Source organism: Candoia aspera, chromosome 2 (genome assembly GCF_035149785.1).
Source record: "Candoia aspera isolate rCanAsp1 chromosome 2, rCanAsp1.hap2, whole genome shotgun sequence".
Classification (NCBI taxonomy): domain Eukaryota; kingdom Metazoa; phylum Chordata; class Lepidosauria; order Squamata; family Boidae; genus Candoia; species Candoia aspera.
The window spans coordinates 70,168,592-70,196,065 of record NC_086154.1 but is presented as its reverse complement, the minus strand read 5'-3'; the positions used below and the strand labels follow the sequence as shown (position 1 = coordinate 70,196,065).

Below are 27,474 nucleotides of genomic sequence, written 5' to 3'. Positions count from 1 at the left end.
TCCTGGATTACATAAACTGGAATTAAGAAGCAAATGAATTGCATATAGAAGTTACAAAACTGAAGTGGAGGAGCAATTGAAGAAATGATGCATATTATTATTGTCCAGCCATTACCAAGAACAGGGGGGAGACCCCCCCTTGTTTCTCTTAAAAAGGGTTTTTGTTTGATCCCACAGCAATCAATCAATGAAGCCATACGGACATCAACCCTCCCCAGAGCATCTGCAGCAGGAACCAGCAGTGGAGAAAATGGACGGGTGGTGAGCCACGATTTTCCCCAAACCATGCAGGAGATTCCATGCATGGGTCACAACTCTGGGATGCCCCTGGGAGCAACGGGATTATAATTGGCCCTTGATGGATCTTCTGGATGAGACCAGGGTCTCCCTTGCCCCAGCAAGGGGTCAAAAGCAGACCATTCAAGAAGAGGGACAATGCAGTGGATCTTCTAGAAGAAATCAGATCCATTTCCTTTGTTTTCTTTGTGTGTGTGTATGTGTCTGTTTATTTTGCAGTAAATCTACAGGCAGAAGAAAGTACAACCTGTACTGCAATAAGGAGAGGGCAACTGGACTGAACATAATTTGGAGATATCCCTGAGACACGGTTACAGAAACACTGAGGAAGACAGCGCCATTTTGTTTTTAACTTGGTTGTTAATAAGTTCTTAGTGTGTGCAATATATATTTTTATTACTAATTCCCGTGATGTCAGGGTAATATCAGCCCTGCCCTGCTCAAAAGTTTTAAATCAGGTTTAGTTTGGGATGCAAACCATAAATGTCTACACTAGTAACAGTGAAAGAGGGGGGACACTTTGAAGCAACAAGACTCTATTGTGTGTGAAAATTGTTGCAACAAGCCTGAATAGGGTGTTGAAAGAGTTCTCCATTCCCCTGTCAAATGAAGGACTTCTAGGACAGTTGAAAGAGAAGCCTAATATGGAGAAAGGACTAGGAAGATTTTTTTTAAAAAAAGAGTTATGTTGGGTATTCAAATTTGCAGGATCCCAGGTAAGCAGAGGTTACTGCCACCTTTATTCCAGAGCCTGAAAGTAGTTGCCTGAGTTAAATACATTATGGAAAATAAATTGGTGTTCTTGGAATTTGCATTTAACAGGCTACCACCTGGACAGGTTACCAGCCAGCCACCTAAGACCAGGGCTATTTCCTATACAGTATATGGGGGAAACCAAGAAAATGTGTTTATGTATGTGTGTGTGCACACACACATGTTTGTATGCATGTGCATGTGTACACACAAGCACATTTCCTTGTCTGCTTTCTCAAAAGTGAATAGGCAAATAACAACCATTTTCTCATTCTTGCTCTTCTGTAAATTTTCCTTTCTGTGTTGGTTTTTGAGTAGAGAAGCCTGCATTGTCAGTTAATCTTAAATATCAGAACTATTTTGAATACATTAGGCTTTTTGGTCTTTCTGGACTACATCTGGTGGATATCCCATGGAGTAACTGGGCTTTGTATATTTACTGTGACATGAGAATAAATCAAGATTTCATTGAATGATGCCAACAAGAAAATGCATTCACCTAAATTCAGCCTTCCTCAATATTTGTTTGCAGCTGGCTCCATTTAAAAAAAAAAAAAACTCAACTAAAATCAGTTTCAGGAATCAAATCTTGGCCAGCAGCAGCATCTACAGAAAAGCCAACAGGCTGGTTTTCCAGCTCATCCATCATCATGAATGGAAGTGGAGCACTCAAAACATACCAGCTGGTACCCTGCTTCCTACTGAAAACTTTGTCTCTGATCCAAAACCCAAGCCTGCAATGAAATCCTGAAATTTACAGAGATGTCCAAAGCACTAGAAAGTGGACTTGTTAACAGTATTTCCCCCAGTCATGTGCACACTAGCACACCCATTGAAATAAAAGCTCCACCATGAACAATAAACTACTTGAGCAGAGCAGAACACTTTCCACTGAAGAGATCTGTGTTAAAGAGGAGTATCTCCCACTTCATCATAGGTCTGGAGGAGGCCCAGCTCTTCCTACAGTTCCCATCCTCGTATATGCATTTGCCCATGACTGGATCATAACACCAGTTTTTACAAGGGGCTAAACCTTTATCTAAGTGCCAGTGCAAACTCCACAGGAATTTGTAATATCTAAGACCTGCAGATAACAATGTGCAAAACACAAGACTTGCATAGAATGGAGGGAAAATGGTCAAGGCTCCAATACAGGCTATAGACAAAAATGACTTTGTGGTGGGGTTTGATATGAGTTCATTTTGTTTTTCACAAGTGTGATTAACAACTGGCTCTAAAACGTTCATACATGACATGTGCTTATAAAGTGTCAACAACCACTGAAGTCTGATTTCTAGGAACTGATTTTGCCATTCAACACTGTGTTGTTCCATCTACTTCCTCCATTCCTCTTAAGATGGCACTTTCATAAGACTGGCAATACGGAAAACGCAGATCCCCTTATGAGGGCACAGCATGCCTAACAGCTATTTCTTTCTGTCAGTGCCACTGGAAGGCTTCTGTCTCCATCACTTCATCCAGCTGTCAAGACTCAGATCTCAGCATCTGATATTAACTCTTCAAGGTCTTGTTCTTGGTGTATTATTATTATTATTATTATTATTATTTTATGTCTGCCTTTGATTATATTTTGAGTTTAATTCTGTGTATGTATTTATGGTGCACCAAATTCACAAGCCTGCTTTTTTGTTAAGAGAGCTTTTGAGTGTCAAGGACAACCTGATATTTCTAGTAGTCTCAAGAACTTTAAAAGTTCCTGCAAGTATCTTCCACCTTAAAATCCAATTTAAGCAGAGTGCAAAAGTTTCTTTCTGTATGGTCCCAAAAAAAAAAGCCCCATGAAATTTAAGGAAATACAAAGCCTTTGAGGCAGAAAGAATCAGAGGCCTACCTGACAGTTGTGCCAGCCAGTTAAATGGATTTGTGGAAGGACAAACGCTGTGGCAATAGGACTTAAGACTCATCCTTAAAATGTATTTGATCAATGGAAAGGTGGGAGGAAAGAAAGAGTGATGCCGAAGAAGTGGGGAAATGTTAACTTGTAATATGTATTTTTACTACACTTTTCTTAAATATAGAATAATGGGGATTGGGGAACCCTTAAAGACACTGACATTTTCTCAACAAGAATCCATATTTAACAGTTTTGGCTTTCATTAAATTTTGCTCTTTGGTACCTGGATATATATTTATTTTTTAATTTAAGAGTTATATTTGTTTTCACTCTCCATCTTCAGTTCACTACAAGTGGTTTGCAGACTTCATTACCTGTCTTTTGTTGATGTAAAACACAAAGAATTGCCTGGGATTTTTTATAATATGGATGCTTTCTCAATTTCCTCCCTAACATGTTTTGTTCCAAGACTGGATGAACGGAAGCATATTTCTTCAATATCTAGAAAACTATTCTAGATACTAGATACTGCCAAAGTGATGTTGCTTGAAACTCCAGACTATAAAACCCAATCTGATTTCATTTCAAACGGAGCCTAGCACTCGGGGATGGTCTAGGAACTGATTTGAAATGGATCTTCAGGGATGGGCGCAAAAAATCTGTGTTAATTGGCCAGGTTTTGAAGAGTTTTCTGACATAGCTACAATGAAGCAAGTCAAATCACATCTCTCTCTAGGAAACAGATTCTTACAGCCCAGTGGATGCAACTATAACCACTGCTGTCCATTCCTGAACTGGAAGTTTATGATTGTTCTCTGTAATCCCCAAACCTCTCAACTGGCCATACTGGTACAGTAGTATTTGTATGCCCATGGGCTGTATGATCTTTGATCATGCTAAACCTGGAGCCATTCAAATGTGTCTAGAGGTCACTGTGGCCGGGAGTTCTAGGTATTGGTTCTAATTTATCTGGAAGGCTCCAGTTTCAGGAAGGCTATTCTAGCTGCACCACTAATAAAAGTAGGGTCATGTCAGTATACCAAAATTAATATTGGTGATTACTCATTCCTAGGAGTAGTTATTTCTTAGAATTGAATATAATTTGCAAATGGAGAATCTATCAAATATTTAAAGTGGTCAGGAAAAATAGATAGTGATTTTGATTATTAGGCTGGGGAACTTGATTTTATTTTACACTGTTGTACGCTAGAAACAAACTGACACAATTTGAAAAAATACTTCTTGACTGTCCTAGTGGATAGTTCTGTTCTTCAAAAGTTAACAAAGTTTAGCTTAGATTCTTAACTATTTGCACAGAATGTGTAATTAAGTATTTTAACTAAACTACAGCATTCAGAAAGAGAAAGATGTCCATATAATGTAAGTTGTCAAAATAACAAAGCAATTTCTATCCATCTTATGGAGTTTATTATTTTTCCACCCAGTTCCAGCCTAGATATTCAGTTGAATATAACAGATGATAAACATTTGGATTGCACCTTTCATTCTAGTTCAGTAATTAGCAGCTTTATACAATCTTACTACATTTGTAGGGTGAGTTACACAATAATGGTATCATACGTATTTTAAGCTATGAGCGTCTGTTGTTTTGTTTTTTGTTTTGTTTTTTTGTATGATCAGGTATTCAATTTATTCTAGGGCTACAATCTTTATCTTGTTTACAAGCAGGCTAGTTCCATAATAAATCAGTGGAACTTAATTCTGTGTGTATATAGTAAGGCAGCGGTGAAAAGACTTTTGGCTGTCCAGATGTTGCTGAATTATAACTCCCAGAATATTAAGATGTTCAACATGTTGAAAGAAAGTAAGATTTAAAAGTCATCCATACTAGCCATTTCTTCTCAGACTGTGGAGTTCTATATTAGATCCAATATAATTGGAGGTACAGAAATGGCATCCATGGCTGTTTGATTTTGATCATTATCTGAACACCTACAGAATAAATATTTTCTGTTTTCAGAAGGATAAACTATTCTGGCTTTATGGGACCTATTGCTGCTGATGTTATGCATGTGACATTGAAACTGTTCAATTTTATAAAACGGTACAACTATACAATACAGGCCATTCCCTTGCTATCTGCTGTTTTAGGACATCCTGTCATGGAGTATAGGTATTTGTATGTGTGCATGATTCCTCTAGAAATGTTCTAAATATAATTCCCAGAATTGGGAGGGCACCAGGCTGAAGCTGATTTAGAAATAGTGGGCATTCAGTAGTATTCACATAGCTACGTATGGTTCAGCCATGATCCTCTTTATTAAGCTGTATCCCGTCACTTGTAAATCCCTTCGAAGTTGCTTATGTACTTATTTAGTGGTTTACTGGTTAACATAGCTGTCTTCCAAGCAGTTGACCAGGGTCATCACCCAGACTGGGAGGTAGGTAGGTAAGTAGGTAATAAATAGATGATAGAGGGAGAGATGGAATAGTATTGACTAGTTGGGAGTCAATTAGCCATGGCAACAGCTGACCCAAGATAACCAAGTTATAAGTAGCATTGCTCTTCTAAGTAACTGTCACTGAGTGACATCTGTGTATCCCACCAACCCATGTCGTCTAGAATAATTACTGTATATGGTAAAACATGACGAACTCTTGTATATTCCATATACAATAATTCTATGCTGTAAACTTGGCAGACCTGCAGATTTTATTATTTATTTTGCTTTTATGATTTAAAATGACCAGGGTAGCATACAAGTAAACAATAAGCACCAATATAAAATAGAAATTAAGAAAAAGTGCATTGCAGAAACCACAACATATTATTTCAGAACGTTGGTAGGGAATTGTATCTTTGAAAGCCTATAATAGAAGACCTTGCACAAAAACCAAACAAACCAGTTCTAGTTTGCTCACCATGTCACAGCCAAAGAATGAGTGTTGTTGTTTTTTTAAAGAAGCAATAAAGCAAGAGACAAGCAAGCCCTGATATAAAGTGATAACACTCATCTTTTCTGCTCGTCGTTCCCCAATATGATGTTTTCTAGATACATTTAGCTTCCATAATGTCCTGCTAGTTTAGCTTTTCTTGAAATCAACACACCTGGAAGGTACAATTCAGGGCCTGCTGTTCCGCATCTTCCTGCTGTTCATCTTATTCCTATACTTGCAACAACAGAAGAAACTTCACACTTTCCGAAATGTTGGTGCAAGAGAGTGAAGACAAGGGGATCGGCAAGCACTAAAAACATCAACTTTCTTTCCTCAAGTTAATTTCAGAATGCTGGCTATTACCTTGAATGGTCCGAATCTATTCCTAAAGATCTTCCTGATAGACCCACTTCACCCATAAGATCCTGCCTATATGCTTGAGATCATTGTCAGGATCTCTGCTCATATGCTCACCAATTCATTCATTCATTCATTTAATCATAGTTTTCCACTGCCAAGCTCAGTGCGATTCGCACAATTAGATAGTTAAACATAAGCTTTCTCGGTGGTGGACCTGGAATCAAACTATACAGCCTTTCTATTTAGTACTGTTCAGATTCACTGCAAGCCTTTTAAAAAGCTGTGAAAATGAATTTGCTTAAATTCATCTTTCCTGAGTAGGTAATTTATGCATGACTTTGGATTCCAACAATCTCAAACTTGGCTTAATTTCCAGTTTTATATTAAATGTGGCTTTTCTATATAAGCTTATGCCCAAACAACCTTTATTACTAGTAAGTGATTTTACAAAATATGTAAACATAAAAAGAAAACAAGAAGGAATAGAAGTAAAAAGCAAATGAATGAAGGATTTAGAAATATCATGGAAGTTATAATTTTCTGCTATAACCAGTCCTAATTAAAGATCCAGATGTCTTTTCTCCTTCCTGGAAGACAAAATAATACAGCTTAAGGGCAGGTCTCGGAGGTGGGTTAAAATATACTGTAAAATGGAGTACTGCTTAAACACTCATTCTTTGACTATGACCTGCCAGCCCCAACTGTAAGCCATGGCTGGTTTGCCAAATGATTTTTTTCTTAAACTGAGAGTGACATTTTGCCAAATAATCCAGATCTGCTCTGCAAATGTGTAGTGTACTGCACCATGTGTTCTTTCAAAAATGGTTTCCTGACTACAATCTAGGCTGGAATGGGCAATACTGGTAGTTGAATGTTGTCAATATTAGATAAATAATTAAATCTAAGTAGGTAATTAAGAGCTCAGGTCCCTGAGAAATTTATTTACACTTATATTAAACATGTCACAGCCCTATCTTTATTTTTTTCCCTGAGGTTAACTATAGGGCAGGGAATTTAAGGTTAACCTGCTGCTGCCAGTTGCAGCATCATTATTTCTATGATTTGTTCATGAATACTTCAAAATCACTAGATAAATTAGTCCTTGTTTTTTAAATCTATAAGTTCTGAACAATGGTGGACTTTGTGCTGCTGAACTCAAGGAGGCTAGCAAATGTCACATCCTGTACCTCATGGCACAGCAGAATCAGGTAAAAACTTTTTCTCTATGAAAGCTCTAGGAAGAACTTCAGAATTGTGATCTTCCAGGTAAAATTCCTTGATTTCACTTTCAGACCTTGATTATTGTAGTCTCAGCAATTTCTTGTTGGACAGATGCAATATGGTTGGCTCCTGAGGCTTTGGGAAATATAAGTAATTTGCATCAGAAGTCTATCTCACGTACTAGAACTGCTATTAAATCTGTAGGCTCTTTGTTTAGGAATCTGAAATTATCTGGATTTCTCCTTTATCTTTAAAGCTCATTTATATTACATTTTTTTCTCTAGGATCACAAGGTGATATACACAAATCTCCTACTCACATTTTATCTTCACAACAGCTCTGGGAAGTGATCAGCCCCAAAGTCATCCAGTGAACTTCATCATGAATGATGATTTATCTCTATATTAGCAGTCTTTGAAAAATTGTTTATTAAACATTAAGGAAAATATGTAAACATAAAAAGAAAACAAGAAGGAATAGAAATAAAAAGCAAATGAATGAAGGATTTAGAAATATCATGGAAGTTATAATTTTCTGCTATAACCAGTCCTAATTAAAGATCCAGATGTCTTTTCTCCTTCCTGGAAGACAAAATAATACAGCTTAAAATATGTGTCTGGGTTTCTAGAGACATTCTTCTGCAAGGGGAGTTTGCCTTGGATTATACTGGTATCAGCATGCCTGTGACTGTGCTTGTTATGTCTACTAATGCAAGAAAGATACACCTGAGAATCCTAACTAGTGATAGCTCTGGGCCCACTTCAAGCTTAGTTAGATTCCTTCCGGGGATTCATCTAACAATTTCCTGATTAGCAGTTCTGGGCCCTCTTCATATGTAAAGCAAAATGGCTGCCATGAAATCAGAAACAATATAATTTCCTAACTCCATGAAAAAGGGTTTGTGTAAAGTGATGTTTAATTGCTTTAGATGAAATTCACTGTGGGAGTATAACTGAATTGAGTCAAAGTAGACCTCCACACCACTGTTGTGAATGTCCTCAACAACATTTGAAGCAATAGAACTGCTAATCAGGAAATTATCAGAAGGCATCTAAGCTTGCAAATGGAAACATTAAATATGAGAAATACTAGTGATTAGTGCATTAGCTATACATGTAACTTGTTAGGGCTTTGGAGCCCCAATATACCAATATTGGGCCCAGGGATGATGATGCAGTTGTAGACATCCCTCAAACTCCCTGGCCTACTACCTAATTCTTTTTTTAATGAGTTTTATAAATGAAAGGGAAACGAGCATGCTATGAAGCAAAGTACCAGCATTACAGGTTCTAATCTGTATTTCAGCCAGTTTGGTCTAGTGATTAAGGCACCAGGCCCCACTTTAGGCATGAAAGCTGACTGGGTGACTTTGGGCCAGTCACTCCTCTCAGCCCAACTCACCTCACAGGGTTGTTGTTGTGGGGGAAATAGGAGGAGGAAGGAGTGAAAGGTATGTTCCCCACCTTGGGGAAGGTGGGATCACACACACACACACACACCTCTCTACCTCTAGGCTCCATATAGAGTTAAATGACAGCATTTTTTTTTTAAAAGATAGCTATATACCAGAAGGCAAACAAATGCCTATGCTGTAAGTGGCTGCACCTACCAAGGGATCCACCATTTTAGGAGAGTCCCCATCGTATGTGCTCAAAATTGTAAATATACCCAGTGGACTCAAAAGGTCAGGTATCTTTGGACTAAGCTCTTTCATTACACAGTCTTCAAAGCTTTTGAAATTTGCATGCTTTTTCAGTGGTGGTGGTGGTCTTTAATTCAGCAGCTTTTTTTTTTTTTCAAATTTTGTTTCAACTGTTTGTTTAGAAAGGTCTTTGCATGCAAAAGTGTGCAGAAGCGAGTTTTTCTCTGTAGTGGTTTAAAACTTTCATCCAGATTTATTAGTGAATGGCTATATGCTATACCAGAAATGGAAATGTATGATTGATTCAAAATAGAATTATTCACAGAAGGAAGCTTACAGAAAGAAGTTATACAACTGTGCATGAAGTAAGCCTAAGGACCTATAAGCCATAGATTTATGATTTATTGTATTCACAGTATTGGTGAAGTGCACATCTTTCTTCTCACGCTTGATTATCAGCAACCTTGACAATTAAGTCAGGAGTCTTGATCTTCTCTCTCTCATTTGTGTTCCACTTTCAGTCTGATGATGGGACGTACCCTCTACAAGGTATGTATACATTCGAAGGACCAATGTATGCAATGGTCCTTGGAATTCTTTCACAGGAAAGCTCAGATTCATGCAGTTCACTGCATTTTAGCCCTTTCCATCCCTCTTTATGCCTCAGTCCTCCCAAAGCTGTTAAAAACTAATTCACATATCACTTAACTGTACATTACTTGGCTTCACTCTGATTTCTCATTCTGCTTTGTGACCACCTCTCCTCCAAATCGGATTCTTTCCCAGCTGCCTTAGCCTTTTTTCTTTTTTCTTTTTGCCCTGTGCAACAAATCCATCCTTTTCTTTTGGGATCATTAATGCTTTGATTTCTCCTCTACCCCCAAACACAATGCTATCTTTATCTATTCCTTTATGCCATCTTTTCAAAATGTGTCCGTCATTTGGCTGGGTCAGTGAAAATATAGTGTCCCGATCGCAGATTGTACAAGTGTTTTCCTAATTATCTCTACCTCTGAATTATCTGTCCCTGAAAAATCCCCAAGAACCAAGCAAGCCCTCTTTCCTTTTATTTAGAAACTTACCACTATTTACTCCTTTTTAAAGTAAAAAGGGGTAATACATTAAAAATCCATTTCTGTAGATCACATCACTGATCTAACCGCAGGAACAGAACATTAAATAATGGCTGCAGTCAGGAGGATATAACATGCCCTAAATAAGAGTAATCAATCAATCAAATCAAATTATGGTCAAAGACCAGCAATAACAGTGATGGAAATCTATCACAATTGGATGTTACCACAATTTTAAGGAAAATGTAAAATAAAATTCATGACTACAAAACTGCATTAATACAGCTGGACATGAACATAGGACTGAACACTAGAAAACAACTAGCTTTAAGGACTCATGGAGGATAATTGCCTTTCCCTTATCTCTTCTCCAATGGAACTAGCAAAGCAGGAATCCAAGAACATCTAAATATGTGGAAGTTATAAATATTCTCAGTCAATAAATAATCAGATTTCCAGAATGTTCTTAGGATCTTGAAAATGCCATTCTTAACTTTTGAAGAACTCTTACTGCTCTTCATGAGTTGAGCAGCTTCATCATAAAATTTTCTCCTGTGCCTCAATAAGAACATGCTGATGCTTCTTGGACGGTGCTGCCCTGGCAGCACTTTGAAGCAGGTGCCTATGGCTTGATCTGCAAAGTGAGCGTAAGGGTCCCTGAATAGAGCAAGCTGGCTTTCTACATTTTGAAGTAAGTTGAGAAATAAGTATGAGCATCCACACTGCTCTCAGTTACTGAATAAAATATTATAACATCTCTTAATTCATCTTAATGTTCTTCCATATAGTTATATGATCACTAGTATGAGAAACAGCATATCCTCAGTGCCTATTGGTGAGGAACATGATTGGGAGAATACTTATGTGTGGCCATGGAAGGAAAAAATAGCTGGCCTAGATTGGATCTTGCTTTTAATGTTTGACAATGTTTGCTTTTAATGTTTATATTTTCAGTAGCCTTGTGAGGATTTAATTCTGGGCTGAGTAAACAGAACAGAACTGTTAATTTTGGGTGCTCATGTCCAAACCCAAACATGCATGTTTTATCTGGATTTGGAATGAAGTGGGCTGGGTTTTTTTTTTTCAAAACGCAGACCAAAATGTGATTGTTCCAGACATAAATATTAAGTGGGAGAAAAGATGAAGAAAAAGCCAAGGTCATCGCTGTAATTTTTTCACAGATTTTTTAGGATTTTTCAGTTCAATTTTTTTAATTATTACATTATAATTTATTTTAAAATTTTATAGTTTACATAGAGTTGTTCTAACTACTATTAATATGTAGTTATTTTAATAAATTTTAAATAATGCTTTTAGAAAGCAATTAAAAAATAATAATAGGAATATTAGAATATAAGGAAATCTTTACCAGATCAAAGCAATGGCTATTGTACAACAGCTGTTTATTAAACCTTAGGGAAGATGTAATTAATTCACTGAAAGTTTTAAGATTATCTACATGATATGAAAGTGAAATATAAGAAAAGATTTGTGGATCAAATCAAAACCCTATCTAGTTCTGCTCCAAAGGTGTCCAGCCCAGTACCTATAGAAAGTTTACAAATAAACATGAGTGAACCTCAGGAGAAAAACAACCATGGGTAGGAAGTTGAGAATGTGGCCAACATTTGATCTTTTCTCATATCACTAAGGTTTGGGCAGTCTTTTGGGGTATCTAATGCGTGAAAAGCAAGGATAAAATAATGAATGAATATTCCCACACATACTCACCCACAGCTGCACCAGGGAGAACTTGCCTTCTATAGCTAATGATAGCCCATGCAGGATAATATATTTAGGGGTTTCCCACTAAATACTCTGATTCAGATGAAAATCAATGAGGTGGCCTGCTACCTTCATTTAATAGTGCCATTAGTCATGACATCACATTTGACCCTAAGCATTTAAAATTTCAAGGCAATTCAGGATGAAGTAAAATATATAAAATGTTTAATTTAGTTCAAGCCAGAGAGAAGGAATGACCTTGAGTATCTATGACTGAGCTACAGAAAAAGGCCCCCAAAACAGGGCCTATTGAAATAATTGTTGAACGATGAAAAGAGACAATCTTTTCTGCCTTTTTCAATCAGCCCATCAACCCATCTTTAGCCATGAGTGATTCAGCAGAGGATCACAGTTCACGTCACTCCCAAGCCTTGAGTATGGCTTCCTCAGAACTCCCAAACTTGTTCTCAAATGGTGATTTGTAATGTGCCACTGTGGCAAATTAGATGGAGAGTAATTATATTTAATTTTAATTGAGTTTAAATACATAAGAAATAAACTTATATTCATTTATAACTTTAATATAGGTTATAAATTAATGACTGAGCCATTACTTTTCTAATTGCAGTACTTGGCACACCACTCAAGGGCTAAGGGCAGGGCCATTTGGAACTCAGAAAAAAATATACACCTCTGATTTACCAGGTATTGACTGTAGATAGTGATTTTAAAGTCACAGGAAGACTTTTCTAGGAAATATGTAGCTATACCTAGGATTTGGAAACTTACATACAGACTACATACTCTTCCAGTGAGCTAAGAACATTTGTTTTGTTCCATTGAAATAGAAACATTCAGAGGTATCTGCAGTTAACCATGATGCTGCCAAAAGGACAAAACCTGCATCAGGACATCATGATATAAAGTCTGGCCCTTTGTACTTGCACCACAATGTCCTGCACACATCCATAATGGGCAGAATTTATGTCAAGAGATTGTGACCCATGTTTCTTCACTTGCCCCCCCCCCCATCCATCCCCCAGATGTCTACACAAACATATTGCATTTTGTGTCTGGAATTCAAGACTTACATTTGAGAGTTATTTTTAATATATAGATTCACCATCACTTTGAGGACTAACATGTCAGCACATGCTATCTAGTGCTTACATGATTTTGCAAGATATAAAATGTAATAATTGCTTAGGCATCAACAGTGTGAAAACACAAATGTGACAGTGTGTTTTGTGTCAGGATAGGATTTACAACAGCATGGACTTGTCCTGTGATGGAAACAAAGCCTACCACAGTGCTCAAAGCTTTGCCACATTATACAAACATGATGTTCAATATGAAGTTGGAAAGAAGTGTTTCTGGGTTTGATTCTGGAGTTGCTCCTCCTAGATGAGTTGCCAGCCCTTGTATCTACAAGCTCCCACTTGTCCTCAACCCCATTTTGCATTACTTTAAATTTCACCTCTGCTTTCACTTTTACTAGCAAGGATGACTCTACCAGTAGCATTCATTCCCACAGGCATCACTCACCGAATCATTGGAAATACTGATCCTGCCTATCACCTTAAAAAGGCAATCTCCTGGGACATGAGGGCAAACTATTTCCATTTTGTTGCCAAGAAAACAGTATGGGCATGGGTTACATATTCAGGCCAGTTTGGGTGCCATAACATGAGACACCCACCCACCCCCATTTAGAAAGCACTCAAGCTACTGGAAAGGAATGCTGACTGTTCACAAATAAATCTGGAAGTACTTACATGGCCAGACCAAAGCCACAAGGAAATCTGGTCACTGATGATGCCACTATTGACACAGTTTGTTTTTTGACAAGGACATATAAAACTGGAACATAGAATGTGAGAAGCATGGACTGAATCTTGAAATAGTCAAAGCATAAATAAAGCACCCTAAATTTGTCCTAAAGGTTTTAGAAAAAAGTGAACCATATACTATACAGACCATGAGATCATATGAAAGAATAGAATGGCAATACAGTGATACTTTAAAAAAATGCTTTTGGAGTGGCTGTATAATATCTTTGTGGACATTGCATCTATCCCTGATAATTTGAAGAATGCCATGCTGCTCCCCTGTACGAAGGAAAAAGTAACCAGAGTGGATGCAACATTACTAGAGTGTTTATCAAGTGTGGTTGGGAAAGTGTTTGGAATTCTGATTGAAAGGGTACAGGTGGTGATAATTAGCAGCATTTGGGAAGTGCAATGTACTATCATGCTAGGCAGGGAATGTGCAGAGCAGATTTTTGCTCTTTAGCAGATCATAGGAAGTGCACGAATAAGAGAGGGAATAAATGGATCTGCAAATTAGGACATCAAAGACCAAGGCAGTTGTGTTTGATACAGAAAATGGAGTGAATATTTGCAATTTAAAGCTAAAAAACACAAATCAAGAGTAAGTAAATGAATGTGTGGTAGAATGTTTACTAAAGATGGGGAAATGGATGATGAAATTTTAAAACATGCAAATACTAGTAGAAAGGCAATGGGTAGTATGGGAGGAATTGATGTTTGTCAAGAGAAGCAAAAATGGCTGCATATAAGAGCATGCTTTTTATTCATTAGGCTACATGGAAGTGAAAGTTGGGTATATTAGAAGAAACATAACAATAAGCTGAATGCAGTACTTTCGAAGTGTGTGTGGTAAAACAAGACGAGATAGACCAAAGAATGAAAGGGTGCTGAATGAACATGAGTTTAATATGGAAGAGAGTGACTGAAGAAACAGGCAGTCCTCATTTAGTGATCGCCTTGTTTAGCAACTGCTCACAGTTATGACAGTGATGAAAAAGTAACTTTGCAACCAATCCTTGCATTTATGACCTTCGCAGATCTGTAAAGAAAGGAAAGCCGAAGTAAGATCATAAGCAAGTCACATTTCCACTTAGTGACTGCTTCACTTAACTATGCTTTGGTCATATACTGAGAGTAATGGAGGAACAAACAGGTCAAGAAGAAGGGGAAAATCAAGTGAGATCTTGGAGTTGATGAGATCCTCAGAAAGAGAGAGTTGGGAGGTTTAAGTTCAGCATCTTTGGGGCAGAGCAGGCATTTCAGATTAGGAGTTTAAGTCCTTCTCCCAGGCTGTCTGGTTTTCCCACTGAAATTATCCATGAGCTTCAATGTTTTAGGCAAATAGTAGTGGAGATTATTGATTTTAATCAGAAAATAACATGGGGAATAGGCCTTAAAGGAATCCTGTTCAAAGCATTTCATGCACAAGCTTTTGCATCCCTCCTAAATCTTTATCTGTCCAGGAACCAACATTTACAGTTTAGAATACTGAAGGTAGATTTGTTCTATCATCTCATTTGAAAGTGAATGTCACTAATGGTTCAGTTATAAAATAATTCAATCTATAGCCTTATTTATAGATCATGCTTAATCATGGTTTACTGCTACATATCAGACTTGTGCATTCTGTTGCCCTCTCTGGACTATCAAGATCAGATGTTTTTGTTCCATTTTCAGTGTAGCATTATAGTTAAACCCTTAAACTGTATTTAATCTTGATTATAGTTTAATGAAACAGGCCAGGTTTACAAACCAGGATATAATATTATCCTGTTAGGTATCTGCTTAACATCTTGCAGCATAGTGGGCCCAAATGCAGGTATCATATGCCTAGTACTAGCATATCTGAGTTGCAAGAACCTGGATGACCACAGGTTGGTAGCAAAGTGTTTGAGTTTTCTGTATCTATTTATTGCCATCTGGCAGTTATAAAGATTTTTTCAGCCAAGATAGGTAGTCCTACACTTGTCCATGCATCTTCCTGCTAACACTCCTCCCTTATGAGACAACAACAAAGACAGTGGGATACAGTGTTTTTTAAAAAAAATGTAGAAAAGGGTTTGTTCTATACTTGGGTTCACAAAGCAAAGCAGAAAAACTATTCGATTTGGCCTCAAGCTCTGAGTAGGCCCCTGAACCTTTTTCTTTCAACACTCCCCTTCTCATTTAATTTATGTTATCTTTTTCTTTTAATCATGGTCAGAGATCTCAAAAAGTTGTCTGAACCTCTCTCAATGTCTGCTTTCCCAGGATCTTGATGTCCTAGAATCCAACTGGGTCCAATATCATCCTATGTGGAAATCAAAATGCTGGGCATGTCTACAACTTTTCTCTGCAGTCTTAGTTCTTCAAAATTTAGAAAATGAAGCTTACTTGCTATGTTTATTGTTTCCTAGAAAGAGGAGAAAATGTTGAAAAGAAGATTTAGTGCTGGAGGGAGAAGGATATTGTTAGAGCTGGGAAGAGCAGTTATGATTAATTTGTCCAGGTGTAGGCATTACACAAAACTGGTTTAGAAAATGAAGTGAAAAGTTCCAATCTTTTCATTGCAGACCTAAAATAAACTGCAGTTTAGTGCTACATCCAAATGTAACGCAACAGCCTTCCTGGACCTTGAGTCATCATAGAACACTAGATGGAAGATGCTGGATTTTATTTGTTCTGTAAAAATCTGGATTTCTGTATGATATATTTCAGATAACTAAACGTGCAAAGAAATGACATATTTGGACAAAGGAAACATCCACCCTGTAGAAAATGATGGAATGGTATTCTGGGTGGATTGAGATGGCCATAAATTTATATTCAGGATGGAACGTGCATTTGGAATTGGTACATGGCAGTTCAAACTTGGGGAGTGTTGCTGAAGCACCTCATCTCACAGGTGCTTTTGGAAATGGAGTGATTCCTTTAAAAAAATATTTTCCAGGTTTTCTAGTTCACAGAACACATGTAGCCACAGATTTTATTATTGATGGATTGGATTGGATTGGATTGGATTTGTTCACTGCCTAAAACTTAAGTATACAGAACCATCCAGATCTGAACCGCCATTCCCTAAAAACATGCAAGGCACTTTCATTATGCTGTGTTGCACCAGCCAGTCTGAAATATGTTTAATTTCTACTGTGAGAGTTATTCCTGAGATTTAATGAGTTAATGTTAACACAGCACTCTCTCTGGAATAATAATATACAGGATGCACATCTCTTTCATTAGCCACACGGTCTGTGTGATGGCACAGGCTGATTGTCAGAGTACCTTTTCATTCCTGAAAATCAATATGAGATAATATAACAGTCACAGAGTGTGTTCATTACTCTACAGGGATGGTTTAACATGCTCTTTAAACTGCCTTGACAGTAATTCCTTCTTCATTCAGGCTGGCAGCAGAATTAATGGCATATTGTCTTCTATAAATCCCGACTTCTTAGATAAAAGGTACGTGATTGTTGTTTGTATAAGAGAATGAGGAATCAATGCATTCTTGACAGAAGGCTTAAAAGTCACTTTGTCCTGAAGGCTGATTTGTTGATTTTGACACCATTTTAAAACATTCCATTTATTAACAGGAGTTACTTGCAGAAAGCAGAAATTGACAGATAGGGTCAGTTTGTTGGGAAATTTCCAGTGTAGTTCTTCCCCAGCATCCTCCCAGTCAATCCCTAGATCCAGATTAGAGCAAATACACACACTATTTAGTATGGAGGAGGAGGAGGAGGGAGGGGGAGCTTAATGTTTGTTTATTAAACATCATACATCAAAAATGTTGGCAAACACAGAATAAAAGGCAAGCAAAAGCAGAAAGAGAGAGAGAGAGAGAGATGAACAATAGGCATGAATTTACATTATCTATATCTTTCTCCAAATATCAAACAGTACAGAACTTCCCAAAGCCACTAGAAGCAACATTTGGGTAATTATCATGGGGAGTCCCAAAGGGATTGACTTTGGGTTGTTCCAACTTTAGCTCTTTTATGCATAGAATAATAGCAGAATAGAGGTGGAAAGTAGGATACCAGGTGATCCCTCCTCTATTTTGCAACATGAAGAAACAATTTGGTGGATGGGGATGATGTATCCAACACAGGTTAACAAATCAGATGCTATATCGTCATGTAAGTGTTAAATTAGGACAGATTTTAAAAACCAGGTTCAGATTCCTAAATGGCCATAAAACTGAGTTTGGATTCTCAGATTAATCTATTTTACTGAGTTGTCTTGAGAATAAAAGGGTGAGGAGAACCCTATGCACTGTTCTGAATTCCTTGAAGGAAAGGAAGGATGCAGTGTAACTAATACATCAAATAATATATATCTGATGAGAACTTCAGTTTAGTTTAATTTGCTGAGTTCATTTTCTTTGATGTGATTCGTCTGTCTTTCACTGATTGTTAAACTCTGCCCTAATTCCAAAAGATGTTGGTCTTAGTCAAGCATGGTCAATTTTTACATCTTAGGAACTCCGCCATTCCCCAGTCCAGCAAACACAAGCACATTCTGCTACATAAACCAACTTCATGTCTGGAGGCAGAGTCCATAATAAAAATCAGCCTCTCCAACTATTAAACACTTCTACTATGGGAAACCCAAGGGACATCCAGTAGTAATATTATAATCCCTCTCACTAAGATTGAAAAAGTAGGGAGGTTTTTTTTTCCTATTAAGAGAAAAAAAATGGGGATAGAAAGGCTCAGTAAAATGTATTTGAGTAATAGGTCTCGCATATGAGCTACCAGCTGGATATCTCAGTTCTAAAACAACTAGCAGTATAATCCCAAATCAGACACTTGGATTTTGTAAATGATATGATTGACTTTAAAAAGAGTAAGAGATAAAAGATCTCATGACAGCAAATTTGGAACTGATGTACACAATTTGTATATGCACTCCATCTGACAGGAAAGCACCCATTAATGTGCATGGAAATGGATTTTGTCTGATAGAAGTGGTGTCCGGCAAGGCTGGCTGGGGAATTCTGATAGTTGAAGTCCACGCATCTGAAAGTTCCCACGGTTGAGAAACAGTGTCCTAATGTATAAATAGTAGCCCCCTTCAGGTGTTGTAAAAAGTGGTAACATTCTACTTGCATTCAGAGAAAGGGGGGAAAGCATGCGGGGCCCACCTCTTTTGTGTCACCTTCTGTGTGGGGTGAATGTTTCATTCAGCCCACACATAGGAACGAAACATTTAGGCAATCTCACAAGAAATTCAAGAACTACAGATAAGTAATATTTATCAAAGAAAGTAGGAAGCCATAACCAAAGGTTTTCATCAACTGCTGTGATTCAAGAACAAGCCCTCTATAAAGAAATAACGTTGTTTTCTTTCCCATCTTCTTTTGTGCTATATCAGTCCTTTGTTTCTGTAGCTGCCAGATTTTCTATCATGCTAGTTTTCCATAGACTGTGAGAGAACTCGCAGCAGTACCCAATGCATAGAGAATGAAAGTTTGTAGGACCAAGCCTCTTCTGTTGATGGAGATTCCCCACTTGAGTGGACCCTTAATCCCATGAAGGTTTTCCGAGGACAGAGAAAGTTCTCCACTGCAGTTGCTTCTCCTGAATGCAAGCTGAATCTCACAACTTACTCCAATGCCTGAGGAAGCCTAGTGGCTGGTGTTTAGCTGTAATTGAAAGGTAGCATGAGTAGCGCACTGAGTATATTTTACATTGCCTTTACAAACTTGAAGGGGACCCAAAGTCTCTCCTTTCATGCTATGGAGCTTTGCCTGTCCAAAAACCCAATCAGCTTTCATTGCTTCAGTTTTCTTTTGCTTTGGTCTCAAAATTTCTTTTCATAGCATTTCATAGTTCCTAATGTTTACATGGTAATACAGATTACTGCTATAAATCTGAAATAATTATTTCTTATTCATTCATCATATGTAATGAATTATTCAAGCATACATAAGTATTTCTGAAAGGTTTAGGCCATAAACAGGGGAAGGATTAAGATGGAAGTTAAATGAATCAAATGGATTCATTTGACCTGCTGACATTTCTAAGTCTGTACATTTTTCAGATTTCTGCCAGTAATTTTTAGAATTATTTACTGTGGATAACACTAGCTTTTACATTCTACTAAAGCCATTGCACAAATTTTAAGCTTTTTTCTCCTAAAAGTGTATCCATTCAAATAGTTAAAAATAAATAAATAAAAACTGCTGCTATAGAGTTCATAGTGTTGCATTATAACTTCTAAATTGCCACCATCTCATGCTGCTTCCTGTTTTTCCCATACAAAATTGAATCCAAAAATTTACAAAATGCAATGTACGGTTTCTGTAAACTGAATACACGTCTTCCCCTTTCATCAACAGTTTTTCTTTCATTATCTTACAGTAGTTCTATGTGTGAATTTGAACCATTGTGCTCATGTGTCTGACTACAGAACTTGACTTCTTGGAAATCTGAGCAAGTTGATTTTACATGTAATCTAGCTAACTGATCCAGCTGTATCACAAAAGATTTCTTCCCCCACACAGTGAACCAAACATTCTAAAAGGATCTGAATGGACTGCAATACAGAACTGCCAAGAGCTCCAAAGGGATCTCTGCCCATGAGGGGAGTGGGCATCAAAGTGGCAGATGCCATTCAACACGAGTGATGCATATTGGTGCCCCAAGTCCTAACTACCCATATAAACCAATGGGATTCTTCTCCTTCTATAGTAGCTCCTTAATCTTTGTCATGTCTTTTCTCCATAAATGTGGTATAAACTGTTTCTCCTGGCTCACCTGAACTTATGCAGTTTATTTAAATGAGTGCTGTTTTTATGGTAATTTGTGGAGGCAACTTCTTCCAAGTCAGACCACTTAGGAATATTTCCCTTGTATTGGCATGGATATTCTGATTTGCCTTTGCATTAGCAGTTCTGATGGATTTTGCCTATTAACTATTTGTTTTGTAAAGAAGAAATCAATCTCATCTTCATAATCTATTCTGTCTGCAGTAAACATAGTAAAAAAATGTATTCGGTATATGGTTTCCAATTCTAGCTCACCTGTTTTCTTGCCCCAGCATATAATCATGGTTTCTTTGGTGAATGAAGTATAGAGTCACTTGTTTTTAGGTTGTGACCAGTCATATGGTTTCCTTGTATTATTAGGCTTTTCAGTTTATTGACTATTCAATGGTTAGCAAAGTACTTTCAATTAATTTCAAAAGCATTGCTAAGGTATTTAAACTACTCTAATTTGGTATGTCTAGGATTGTCCAGCTGGCAATGTAATGAAATCATTAGTCAAATAAGATGCTTATTACATGCAAATACATTTTCACATGTCACTAGCCTACATGTCTAATAGTATATATTATTCACATATATATTTTTAGACATATATTCATATACATGTGTGTGTGTGTGTGAGAGAGAGAGGTTAAACTAGGTTAATAAAACTGAGTAAAGCTAAAGAATTCCTTTTAAATGTCTTGGTTTGAAGACAGCCTTCTAGCTAACAAAACAGGAAAGGAATGACTAAGAATGCTATGCTTCAAATTTCCTATGGAAGGAATTAAGTACAAAGGTGTCAGTGCAAATTTATGTGTTTCTGGGTCCATTGCCACCTTTGCAATGAAATATGCCTCCAGTTCAGAAACAAACTGTCACACTGTGACATATAAATGGTGCCCAACATGGGGCTCAGACCCACAACCCTGGGATTAAGAAGCCCCAAGCTCGACTGACTGAGCTAGCTGGGTCTCTTTCTTCTCCTTACTCTCCTCTTCTTCTCTCTACTCCTTCTCTCTCTCCCTCTCCCTCTCTCTCTCTCTCTCTTTCTCTTGACTGGCAGCATCTCCCACAGCAATTGAGGAGGTGGGTGTTCCCCCAGGGCTCAAGTCCCCATCACCTATATATCTTGCTGCACCAGTGGGACTGCTGACTCAAAATCTCACCCACACCAACCCTGGCTAGCAGCCAGATCAGCTCATCAGGCTTTGTGAGAGTGCAGCTGTCCTTCAAGGCGAAAAATCAACTTTCCCCCCCTCTTTTTCTTGATTCCAATGTCTGCCTCACACCAGCAGAACAGCAGCCATGCCAGGCCACAAAATCCATATGCCACATATTTATTTAGATGTAAAAACAAAAGTGGGATTATTTAACTACAGAGAGAGTGTGTGATTTAGGACAGAATTTAATAGGCCTCTAAGTAACTTCCAATTTTTCTCGGTCTCAATTCTAAGTTCAAAATCAGAACTGGTCTGTCATAAGGGCCAACGATGATGGAATCAAATCATGGCTGGCAAACACTCAGAACTCAGGATGTCAACAAAACACAAATATCAGAAGGTGGCATTGGGTGCTAGTCTCATTTGGTTCTTTGAAGCAGCTGACCTTAGTTGGGAGCTTATTTGTCATTTTGCAAATAGAACGTTCACTTAAAAAGCCAAGCTCTACTGCTCTATGGAGAGCCTTCAAGATGACTGGACCTACTCGGCTTTAGCTCAGCTGAGATTAGCTCCAATAGTGTGACAAGCAGTCTCCACAGCAAAACCAATATTGTTAACCATGAAATTGGCATTATTAATATTTCCCATCAGGAGCTGCAGAAAGAGGCTCTCCTGGACTGATGACAGCTCATCTTTGTTTGATTCTAATCATATATGAGTTAAGACGACATCATTAAAAGTACATTAAGCTTAATTATGCCAGCAGCAGCCACAGACAGTATGAGCTGCAGTTTAATGCAGAATCCATAATTAAATAAGACCTAATCCATTAGATTCTTACTTGCTAAGAAAATATACCTCACATATAAGTGCCAGTACCAAGTAATCCTTGGCAACTGACAGGAGCTTAGCCATTTTCTTTCTTAGAAGTTGCCTCTTCCCTTCAATTCTTTCATCTATATATATGTGTGTGTGAGAGAGAGAGAGTGAATATATGTATCTATTCTAAATGAAGTATTTCACTGCTTTGATTTTTTTTTTTTGCTCTTGAAACAAGAATGGAACACAATAGATGTATTACTCAGACTCATTTAATTACAGAAGGTTGTTTCTTCTGCAGTTATTTATCATGATTAGTGTGACAGCGCCTAAGTGCCTGGAAAGAGTTGGCCCATTTTATAGAACAAAGATGTTTTAGACAAACTAGTAAACCAGGAGGAACCAAAAAGCCTCATCCAGGCATAACTAAATGTTCGTGTAAAAAACAGTTGCAGACAAAATCTACAAAGAACATATACTGCCTCAGGCAGTGACACAATCTTGTGTGCTCTTCCCCATTTTTGACTGAAAAAATCATGACATGAAAAGGAAAACAAAATAATATGTGTGATGTCGCACAAAATGACAACAAAGATTAAAAGAAGGGAGGCTGATAAATCCTCAAGATCAAGAGAAGAGACATGTTAGAGAAATCCCCCACAGACTTAAAGAAGAACAACATGATGTGATCCATGGCACCTGTTAAAATCCATCAATATCCACTTTTTAAAATCACAAAAAACAAAGTATATTTGGGGAAAATGCAAACAAGTGAGCTTATGTTAGCAAAGAGCTTCTCAAAATTAGTGAGACAGAGACTGCTGAAATGATAAATGAATTTGGGGAACACCCTTCTCCCGATGAATTAAACTAATAATTCAGTTGAGGTTAGCTTTAGGCAAGAAATAAACATACCAACGACCTTTAATAATTAAATGTTAATCTATATGTCCCAGGTGTTCTTAAACTTGTATAAGAAAAGTGAGTAGCAAAGTCCAGGGTGAGGTTTGGCAGGGCACCAGCTTTAACGGTGCAGATAAAGCAGGAGCATTGCCAGGCTTACTCAGGCTTTGCTTGGGCAGAACTGCACTAGGAGCCAGGATAATGGATTATACTTCTGTGCCTCCAAGTCAAGGTTGACTCCTGGTGACTGCATGGACTAGTCCCTGCAGTTTTCATGGCAGGGTTTTTTGGAAGTGGTATGCCATTGCCTTCCTCTTCCAAAGGCTGAGAGAGAGGGACTGGCCCAAGGTCACCCAGGTGGCTTTGTGCCTAAGCTAGGACTAGAACTCATGGTCTCCCAGGTTCTACCCCGGTGCCTTAACCACTACACCAAACTGGCTCTCATAGCCAAATTTACTTTACAAAATAGGTGGCAAATCTCACAATGAGTTTTGACAGTGTCCCCATTTGCCTATGCAATGCCAATCAAGTTTAAAAAAAAAAAAGTGAGCATTTTCAAGAATGGAACCCCTGTGGCTGGCAAGGGATTGCATTTCAAAGGAGAAGGAAAAGCAGCATTCATTAGGAGCAGTTGCATTTTTAAAAGAATGGGTTAAGATGGTTCTGGCCAATTCCTCATATATAAATTAACATTTGGAATCAAATGAAATGTAGCAGATAGCCACTTCAGAAATGCACATACATTGTTCACCATAGTATATAAATAACATTTCTAAGCCAAGAGCCACATGCAAAGTGCATGACGCAGACAAAGCATTCCAATGATCATAAGGTAAAAATAAGTCAGATGAAATAGCAAGGACTTTAGAATGCAGTCTGCTCTGCTGTTATTTCCCAATTTTGGAGAGCCCTAGAGAGAGAACCACAGTGTGATCCTCCTTCCTCCTTTAACCATTGCACCTCCATTCCTGTTACTTATGTTCGTGTGTGTGTGTGTGTGTGTGTGTGTGCAAGAGAGAGAGAGAGAGAATTCATAACAAAGCCAGAAGCAGTAACTACTGTGACAGCCCCAGTACCAGGATCTTGAGAACTTCTCCAGACAGTCCATTAGGACTTAGTACTCAGTTTCTTTGAGGGTTGCGTAGATTTCTGATGCTTTGTGGAGGGGTAAACTTTTTGCCTGACAGATGGGTCCCATTCTAGGGTGTGTTTGCGATTTGCAAACCTTTTATAAGTGTCTTTAGCATCCTGAAAAGTTTGGAGCATCACAGGCCAATTACTGAAGATACATTTGATCCATTCATGAGCCATTAGGGGTCTGTCCATATTTTGAGGTAATTCTGGAATAGTAAAGTCTTGGCCATATACAGAGCGAAATGGGGAAAATCCAGTACTCTGGTGGATAGAGTTATTATAAGCAACCTCAGCAAAAGGAAGCAAATCAACCCAATCATCTTGTTTGTGACTGAGATAACATTGGAGATATTGTTCAAGGACAGCATTCAAACGTTCAGTCATCTTCAAGATAAAAGGTGGCGCTCAGTGCTTGCTCCGCCCCTATGAGCTTAAGAAAAGCTTACCAAAATTTAGAGGTGAACTGGGGTCCATGATCAGAAATGACATGTGAGGGGACACTATGTGGATGATAGATGTGTTGTATGAAAAGCTTGGCCAGCTGAGGCGCAGTGGGTAACCCTGTGCAGGGGATGAAATGAGCTTGTTTGGAAAATAAATCAGTTACAATGCAGATAACAGTTTTCTTTTTGCTCTCAGGTAGTTCTACAACAAAATCCATGGCAATTTGGTCCCAAGGCCAGGTGGGGTTGGCTACATTTTGTAATAGTCTGGTGGGTTTACCCACTTTACGTTTGGAGGTAGCACAGGTAGGACAGGTAGAGACATAATCCTGCACGTCTTTCCTGAGAGATGGCCGCCAAAATTGCCTGCGAATTAAATGTAGAGACTTTACAAATCCAAAGTGGCCAGCCAGTTTGAAATCATGGCAGTGCTCCAGAATGTTCTTGCGTAAACTGTCAGGGACATAAATTTGGGCTCCATGACACCAAATTCCATTGTGCTCCATGAGAGTAGTTTGTTTTGTGCCAGCCACGTATCTTGTTGCTGGCCAGCAATCAGCTCCTGTTGCAGGTCAGTTGGCAGAGTAGGTGTAGAATCAGGTTTGGTGCTTCTAGTTACTGCAACCAATCCCAGCAGGGAGGGAATGACGGAGTCCACAATCTCCTCCCTTTCACTGTTGTGCTGGGGTTGGCAGGTAAGGCATCTGCCAAGAAACTTTTTCCCCCTGGAAGGTATTTTAAAGAAAAATTAAAGCAGCTGAAAAATTGCACCCAGCAGACTTGTTTGGGATTCAATTTTCTGGGAGACTGGAGTGCTTGGAGATTTTTATGATCTGTCCAAACCTCAAATGGATGAGGGGCTCCTTCTAATAAGTGGTTCCAAGTAAAGTGCATGTAGCAGACAGAAAAACGTCCTTCTCCCAGACATGCCAGCACCTTTCAGTGTCAGTGAACTTGCATGAAATGTATGTGCAGGGGCATAATGCCCCATGAATGTCTTTTTTGTAATAAAACACAACCAATTGCCACATCAGAAGCATCAGTTTGGATAACAAGAGGCAAGGAAGGGTCAGGATGTTTTAAAATAGGCTCTGCTGTGAACAGGGTTCTGAATTGGTCGAAAGCTTGTTGGCATTTGGCTGTCCAGTTTAGCACCGCTCCTGGCTTCTTAGCTTTTTTTTCTGTTCCCCTTTCGTTTTCAACAAATTGGTTAGGGGCAGAGTGACTTGGGCAAAGTTTAGAATAAACTGTTGATAAAAATTTGCAAACCTGAGGAAACTTTGTAACTGCCTTCTTGTTTTGGGTGCTTCCCAGGCTGACATCCTGTACCTTGGCTGGATCCATTTCTATGCCTTTATTGGAAATTCTATACCCCAAGTAATCTGTTGTTTATGGAATTCACATTTAGAAAGTTTAGCATACAGCTGAGCTTTTAGCAGTCTCTTTAAGACCTCCCTGACCAATTTTACATGGTCCGCCATGTTGTCACTATAGATTAAGATATCATTGACGTACACGAGCATACCTTTATATAGAAAAGTGTGCAGAACTTCATTTATTAAGTGCATGAAGACCTCAGGGCTGCCCCATAATCCTCAATTCCCTTGGGGTACTCCATCTTCCCAAGGGGACACCTCCAGCAATACTCTCTCCTGCTGCCTCCTCCATCTTGGAAACCATCAGTGTGTGCTCTGTCATAGGCAACCAGGAAGGTCTCACCCCTTCTGAGGAGACACCTCTAGCCACCAAGATGAGTTCTTCATCTTGCCACTCATCCAGTACAGTTAGTTCCCCAAAGTTGCTTGACAACACTGGATCCACAGAAGGTATTGCTCCCTCAGGTAGGGCAGTGTCCTCAGGGCAGGTTGCCATAAGATTGGTGATTCAGAGCTTTCTGTGATGGTCCCATTACCAGGATCTTAACTTGAGAAATTCTCCAGACAGCCCATTAGGAAGCTTAAATAATTCATTTGTTAAAATCTGATTACACAGGACAGTTGCAAAACTCTGAATAACATTTTGGCGCCAAAGCATTCAAATTAAATCATTCCCCTGACATAGTCTCCCCTCCCTGTCTCCCAAACAAGCCCGTTCTCACTCCTGATCTCCTCCATGCGAGTTCCTTAGACTTACTTAGAGTCCAGGTGTCTTATCAGCCCATCCTTGGCTCCAACGTCTTGTGAAGGAATGTGATTAACTATCCTCACTGTCTGCAAAGCTGCAAAAGCTGACATGGGTTTTCTCTTGCCTTGGCATGTTTCATGGCAGGTGAGGTGTGCAAAGCAAGCCTGACAACAACTACTACTAATAATAATTTTTATTTATTAATTTGTGTGTTCATTTATCTACTGGTTTAATCTGCTGCTAAGATCATACCTGACCCTGCACCATATATACAGGGTCACTTTAAAGTGCATAAGAATGTACTTTATGTACTTATGTCACATTAAAGTACATAAGAAATATATAATCAAAGTGTCCCAAGCCTCACTAACAACCTGTCCCATAAACATACTCCTGCAAGAGAAATCAAAACAACTTCTCAGACCCCTTAAAATCAGATCTTACTAGATTTTCAAACATTCAGGAAGGATGGGGCCATTCTAATCTCTGGGGCAATGTTATTCCA

General features: G+C 38.4%; 1 protein-coding gene across 2 annotated transcripts in view; it reads left to right on the top strand.

Moving 5' to 3' along the window:
• The window catches only part of GRIA1 (glutamate ionotropic receptor AMPA type subunit 1), a 97,285-nt gene extending 94,033 nt beyond the window's left edge, over nt 1–3,252 (top strand). For both annotated transcript variants that reach the window (XM_063292166.1, XM_063292165.1), the window contains exon 14: nt 157–3,252. In XM_063292166.1, the coding sequence (XP_063148236.1) occupies nt 157–348 (192 nt within the window). In that variant the 3' untranslated portion in view covers nt 349–3,252. The remainder of the gene's footprint in view (nt 1–156) is intronic.
• The last annotated feature ends 24,222 nt before the right edge of the window (nt 3,253–27,474 follow it).